The sequence below is a fragment of the Clupea harengus genome, chromosome 2 (assembly GCF_900700415.2).
Source record: "Clupea harengus chromosome 2, Ch_v2.0.2, whole genome shotgun sequence".
NCBI lineage: Eukaryota > Metazoa > Chordata > Actinopteri > Clupeiformes > Clupeidae > Clupea > Clupea harengus.
Genome location: NC_045153.1, coordinates 20,743,327 through 20,749,920, shown reverse-complemented (window position 1 = coordinate 20,749,920; position 6,594 = coordinate 20,743,327). Strand labels below are relative to the sequence as shown.

At 42.1% G+C, this 6,594-nt stretch overlaps 2 protein-coding genes across 8 annotated transcripts in view; both read right to left on the bottom strand.

Annotated features, from left to right (window-relative positions):
- Window positions 1-642: 642 nt before the first annotated feature.
- Window positions 643-4,444, bottom strand: frzb (frizzled related protein). Of its 2 annotated transcripts, XM_012833984.3 has the most exons (7): window positions 3,527-4,441; window positions 3,338-3,373; window positions 3,171-3,227; window positions 2,970-3,035; window positions 2,585-2,789; window positions 2,381-2,444; window positions 643-1,710 (listed from the first exon to the last, which is right to left on the bottom strand). In XM_012833984.3, exons 1-7 carry the CDS (start codon window positions 3,978-3,980, stop codon window positions 1,633-1,635), a joined length of 960 nt encoding a protein of 319 aa, XP_012689438.1. In that variant the 5' UTR covers window positions 3,981-4,441; the 3' UTR covers window positions 643-1,632. The 2 variants fall into 2 exon arrangements, with proteins under 2 accessions (XP_012689438.1, XP_012689439.1); XM_012833985.3 differs by lacking the exons at window positions 3,171-3,227; window positions 3,338-3,373 and having other exon boundaries at window positions 3,527-4,444.
- A 1,051-nt stretch (window positions 4,445-5,495) lies between these two features.
- The window catches only part of nckap1 (NCK-associated protein 1), a 37,894-nt gene continuing 36,795 nt past the window's right edge, over window positions 5,496-6,594 (bottom strand). For all 6 annotated transcript variants that reach the window (XM_031586387.2, XM_012834041.3, XM_031586390.2 and 3 more), the window contains one exon: window positions 5,496-6,457. In XM_031586387.2, the coding sequence (XP_031442247.1) occupies window positions 6,341-6,457 (117 nt within the window). In that variant the 3' untranslated portion in view covers window positions 5,496-6,340. The remainder of the gene's footprint in view (window positions 6,458-6,594) is intronic.

The following is a 6,594-nucleotide window of genomic DNA, read 5'->3' as shown; positions in this document are numbered from 1 at the left end:
GCATGTTCTATGATGCAGGGACAGCTCATAAATCCACGCTGAGCTAGCCTGGCCTACAACACTGAGCATTACATAGCATGAACTTCTCCGAGATTCCCCCCCACCCACTCCCACATCCTCCTTGCTGCAACCTCACTGGCATGGAGGGGGATCAAAAAAGATACCAGTGTTTACACAGAGAAACCCTGCTTTAAGCTGGAACAGACACCACTTTGCATCAGGCCAGGCCAGCAGCTCTCCCTGACTGTGCTATGAGAGGATAAACAGACTCTCTCTCCCTGAGAGGAATGCTTTCAGAGAGAGAGAGAGAGAGAGAGAGAGAGAGAGAGAGAGAGAGAAAGAAAGAAAGAAAGAAAGAAAGAGAGAGAGAGAGAGAGAGAGAGAGAGAGAGAGAGAGAGAGAGAGAAAGAGAGACACACACAGCAGGGATGACACACTAATTTGGACAGAGGCCAGATTCACTCCACTTCTGTAGCTGGCCAGATAGCTAAACTGAACCCACTGACAAGCCACTGACGCTGTTCACTGACACACAAGACAAGACAAATCTGTCAAGGGGTTCACAAGCTGGAGCCATCGCAAAGTGCGGACAGGCAGGCAGGCAGGCAGGCGGGCGGGCGGAGGGGAATAACTCGCTCTTGACATGGTCCAGAAGTGTTTAATGGAGGATGAAAACTGGTTAACAAACAGCAACAGTTGATGCTTTTCTGTAATATGGAGTGTAAAGTTTATAAGACAAGTCTGACAAAGTCCAGGCACGTTTAAAATGCAGATGTTCTAAAGATGGCTGAATGAGCCAGCGAGAGAGAAAGAGAAATAAACAAAACAAAACAACAACAAAATCCAAAGAGCAGTTAAAAATGAACAAATGTAAAAATCAAATCAGGGACATCTAACAACAGCACTACAGACATGTTATGCATTATAACGCTCCAATAAAATGAACATATTTTTAATGAGCTCCCCAACATCAACATTTAGATTTTTCTCCCCCACCCTTTCCTCTTCAGTCCTTGATAGCATTCACTCCGCAGTCTTGGATCATCCTGACACTTCTTCATGGCTTGCCAAAAGATGGTTCCCCCTTTTCGACTCGCTCCACCTTTGAAGAGCCTTTCCAAGCCTCTGGAGAGAAGAGATGCAGCTGCAGCACGACTAAAACATGTTCGTCTCCCTTTGAAAGAAGTGTAAAGCTGTAACGGAGCACTGCATAGTGTCAAAGAAAAGAGCTTTGGCATCTCGAAAGGCATCCACTCCTTCCCATTGTGTCGCCGCTGGATAAATATCCGTCCCTCTCGTTTAGAAAGAAAAAAATTAAAAGCCTGCTCATACCATCTTATTTTGATCTGCAAACATCTCCCCTTTTCCAGCAAACCTCACACACAGAATCACTCCACTGCTACATAAACCGTTCACTATTGCCTAGGCAACGAGTCATAAAAAAAGAATATAAAACAATATAATACAAAAAAAGCGACAAACTAAAATAAACCTACTTTGTTTAGGGCTACAACTCATAAAAAAATGACAACAATGAAAAGAACATACAATAGTGCAATTTTTTTGTTCAGTTGTATGGATCGCTTCTCCTCCTCTTGCTTGTGTGTATCACCAACTCAGGGCGCTCTGGGATCAGTGGCGGCTGCGTCTTGAGTTACTACTCCTGCCCGAGTTTCCTCTGCTCTGCTCACGAAGGACCTGGTCCCAGCGCTGACGAGAGAGAGAGAGAGAGAGAGAGAGAGAGAGGAAATAAAATGAAACCAGCTCACTTCCTAAAGATCTTAGTCATAGGAACCTTTGCTGCATCAGAAACTTGCCTGAGAAACAGATGCAGAGAAGAAATACATTTTCTGTTAAATAAACTCAAAGGTGGCCGTCTTCTTTTTCACACGTTTTTCCCCCCACAAAAGAACTGAGCCAATTTCCTCTTTCCTCTGTCAATGGCATCCTGTTTTGCTCTGTGCTAAAGGTTATACTACTTAAACTGCAACCGACCGTAGAGAGAGACATCACAGTTAGGCCTCAAGTGTCCTAGAGTAAGTAACCCTTGCATAAATCTCCCGACTGTGGGAAACATTTCTATTCTTCAGTGATCTCGACTCCCCAGACGTGTCAACGTGGGGAGTGTGGAGAATTTCCACTTTTGAGCAAAACATGTTAATCTTAATTAAACAAACAGCATGGGAATGTCAGTCTAAATATAGGACCATTTAGAAAACGTATTTGTTTTCATTTTCAACATGACCATTTCAAGAATACATAATCATTAAGATATGCCTGATTCAGCACAAGTCCTTTTCCAAATAAAACACACTTCAATCTTGTTTGGCCTTCATAATTACAATGTGTGGCTGGTTTTTCACTTAAGGCTTGATCTTACCTTCACTTTTCGCCCCATTTTGTCCTTCCACTTCTGTGCAATTGACCCTTCTATGAGTAGTAGCCTATACAAAAGAAAACAAATACAAACAATAGGTCAATTGAAAACAACCTGAATATAAAAATAAAGTCAATATGAAAATAAAATGCATATGAACATGTTGATCAGAGCATGTTTCCATGTTAAAGGAGGCAAGCTTTTTACCTTGAGCGTTCCTCGTTCTCATATCCCATGATGATGTACTCCTCGTTGGCGACGAGTTCAGGGCACAGACATCCAGAGTTGTAGTACAGGGTCACTACATCACGGGGAATGTTCACCAACGATGACTTCAGAATGTCTTTCACCTCAACAATGGCACTCAGGTCGTGATTCCGAGTACGGATCTCTTTAACTCTTGCACGGATGACTGTGAAGAGCGGAATAATAATTTTTTTTAAATCACATAATCAGTCACAATTTGCATTTAACTCGTTTTTTTAGGAGCCCATAATGTATCTATCAAAACCCCTTTCTGTTAATGTTTTTATTTCATATCTGTTCAAATTAAATATCAAACGTGTCTTGTACGTAAAGAGCACTTACTCACCATAATTGTAATTATTCTTCAAATAGGTTTTTAAACCAAGTCTGACAGTCTTGCACTTGCATCGGTCTGAAATACAAATTGTACATCCACTTTTAGTAAAACCAGCCAAACACAAACTATGGACTACAGACCACCGTGACGGACAGATAAATGACTGCTACAAAATACATCACAAGCTGCTTTAAAAAATTAAAGACTCACCACTGGCTCCCTTACAGTTACCATTGTGAGAGTCCATTGGAAAGTCAGGATTTGATTCTAAATTAAAACAGGACTGGTGTTAGTCTATAGTATTTATAAAGCGCAGTCTTTATGTGTTTTAAAAGTCCCCTAAAGATGCGAAATACTCTTCACATCAGAACTCTTACCATGGGAGCACTTGGTTGGGTCTTGGTACGGATTATCTTAAAAAATGAGCATATAAATGTGTTTTAAACGGTAAGAGGTATTTATTTCACTCAGACCTGTAGCCTAATAATAATAATAATAATCCTCAGATTACCACTAATTATTTAGCCACTAATTTAGCTGATACTACTACCACTCATAATAATTACCTGGTCCCTCTGCTTTTACAATGGCCTCCGGAGATATGCAAACTCCTCGATCATAGACTGGTAAATCCTCGCACGCCAGACTCTCCGGCCAGGTATGGTTATATCTTTTCATGACGGGCTCGCAGCCGCACTTGGCTCTCTCGCACACCGACTTGCAAGGCTTGATCGGGTCGTGCTGGAAGTCTATCGTGCATATGGGCGCGTACATAGCGCACAGAAAGAACAGCAGGTCCGGGCTGCACCCAGTGCCCAGCAAGCCCTCAAACTGCTCGATGGCCAGGACGGCGTTGGCCTGGGTACTGTGGTGGAGATGGTTAGGCATTTTGGTCATGTTCCATGGCATGGACTTGCACATCGGGATGCGGATAGGCTCACACGCCGCTGCTGTGGCGCGCGGGATCCCCACCAAACAGGCCAGCGCGAGAAAACTAATGTACAGCTTGTGAGAAAACATCTTCTTGGCGTGATAATCAGTTGCAAAAAAATGAATAATTTAGCCTATTTATGTTGTCAGCATAGACAGACTCCGTGAAAGATTCAACCCGAAAAGCCTTGTGTGCACAACCACAAAAAGTTCTGAAACCGCCTATTCTGACATGTTAAGATTTGCCTCATTCACCTAGAGAAAAGAAGTCATCTTCTCTGTTTGGCAAACGAAAAAAGTCCTCTAGGAAAGCCTGATGCAGTGGAGTTGATGGCTTGTTCCTTACTCGGTGCGTGCATACTCCTTCATGGTGCAGACGGTAGGTGGGCAGTACTACTTTCTCCACGTATGCCCGTCCGCGCTTCAGTGATTGCAAACGCCTGCAGCTGTACCAATAGTTAAGTGACCTCACCGTGCACGATCAGCTCCTTTTTAGCCTGGGAGCATCTGCCACTGCCCACCCTCTCTCACTGGAACTTCACCGCGAGAGTCGAGGCAGGCATGAAGTCCAGTAGACTACCTCTTTTAAAACAGCGGTATGAATTCATTTAGCTGGTTTGGTGTCTTATCAGGGTAGTTTTACCAGCAGACTTGCTTTTTCAGTTGTGAAAAAATACTTAGTTAAACATGTTCCAAATAAACCCAATCAGTGTGTACAATCAAGCTTTCGCCGAACTGCCTGTTAAGAGGATTTCACTTGTTTGTTTAGCACGAGTAGAGTTAAATTGTTAATTGTTGCAAGTGTCTCTCTGGACCACCTGGTGAATATTGTTATAGCCTACAGTTGGGAGGGTGGCTTAACATCAAATTGTACTAAACCATAACCCTTAGTGCACTGACATAGGGCAGAGGGCATCAGGTCCGAAGTGTCAGTGACTGGCAAGTACAAATTAACATTTAGAGCTGGAATGCAACACGTTCTTGGCATGGCTGTGTACTTTAAGAGGAGACGTTTTTTTTCTCACCAGCCAGGCTTTAATCCCCATTCCCTTTCGTTTATGGGGGAGGTTAATGTACGTAACAACGCTATACCAACGTGGATGACTGCTCAATCTTTAATTGGGCTTCACATCCTGCTTTCTTGTAAATGCGGAGGGGAACAGATTTAAACAAGACCCGAATCGGATCAAAGAGACTCGGGATTAATCATGTCAACCATCATAATAATTTAGTTAGAGCAATAACACATTTGATGGATCCAAGAGTGACTGGACTTCACTTCAAGCACTTCAGCACTCCTTTGCAGGTGTTCCTACATCATTAAGTGGCTTTTAAGAGATGGCTTTTGCATTGCACATTCAACGTGGTGACCGCCTTCTCCCCGCAACTTCTCCAGACTGGGTGATTTCTTGGACTAAGAAATAGTGCAGACCATGTGAACACAGCAGAGCGACTTAAATCTAATAAGAGAACGTCAGGACGGATAACTTCAGAGAATAATCAAAGCCGGTGTTGCCAGTCTACGTGAATTGCATTTGGCTTTCAAATGGTGTCTCGTTTCACAGTAGCACACCCATGACTTCAACTCCAGACGGAACTCGTTAATGCATATGACCTGATGTTTATTCATGTTATGGAAGATACATGGTCATTTCCAAAAATTCAAAACATATAAAACTGGTTAGGGGAGAACAACTGATAAACATTCAATAAATATTTACGAATGTTTATTATACCGCATAGACAGGTACACTGGAGTGGTAATGCCAATTGGGCATTATGAGTTAGTTAAAAAATTATACTATGCTTTGTACAAACAACACTACTGGTTGTTTTTTTTTTTTTTTAATAACATGTAGTTAACCACAATTCTGCTGTTTCAAACCAAATGAGATGCTATTATTTCAATATTTTGGCAAATAATTCAAAGGAACACAAAGTGTAAAAATAAAATGCAAATTCACAGAAAGAAAAGCACACCGTAACCCACACAGATTAAATCTATAACGACATCTAAAAGAATCACTGTGTATCATAGAGGCATCTGTCATTAAACAAGCATTTTTTTTAGCATGATGTAGATTACTTATGATTTCACCCCAACCCATCCCAAACACACACACAAATACAGATTTCTTTTCCATTTCAAATTGAGAAACAAAAATGCGCAAAAAACTCATTTTTATAGTAGTGCCACTAGTCCCTGACAACCAAACTTGTTTACCTTCAATGTTCAATAAACAGGTTGTTTATACAATTAAGGTTTATTTTTTTTGTTCGTGATGCTGTTTTTTTTTTTTTTTTCTTTATGAAAGGTCTGATCCCACAAAAGCCTTAAGACTATAATGTTAAAAGAAGACTACGCGGGTCTATGGAATGGGAGCCACGCTGCCCGCTCGACATGCCAAGGGTTCACCAGGCGAGGGAGGAGGAGGAGGGGTGGGGGCATCTTATGCAGAAGCGGACACTGACTGCTTGTAGACAGCGTGGTATGCGTTCCTAAGCAGGACGTAAGGGAAGCATGATTCCAGCAGATCCATCGTGAGGAACGGAGATTCTTGCACAATCTAGAAAAAAAACACACACACACAGGCCCGAAAAGCGGTGTGAGAGCAGAGAACAACAGTTTTTTCCAAAAAGCAATTTTAGTGAGCTTCGTCTAGCCCGTGCCACTAAAAGCTAACTATTATGCAGAAGCCATGCC

Excerpts from the sequence above, each read along its gene's own strand:
- frzb (XM_012833984.3), bottom strand. The coding sequence starts at position 3,980 with ATGTTTTCTCACAAGCTGTACATTAGTTTTCTCGCGCTGGCCTGTTTG. Across the intron at positions 3,228-3,337 it reads CCCAACCAAGTGCTCCCATG|AATCAAATCCTGACTTTCCA; the intron begins GTAAGAGTTCTG and ends GTTTTAATTTAG. Across the intron at positions 1,711-2,380 it reads AAATGGGGCGAAAAGTGAAG|CGCTGGGACCAGGTCCTTCG; the intron begins GTAAGATCAAGC and ends CTCTCTCGTCAG.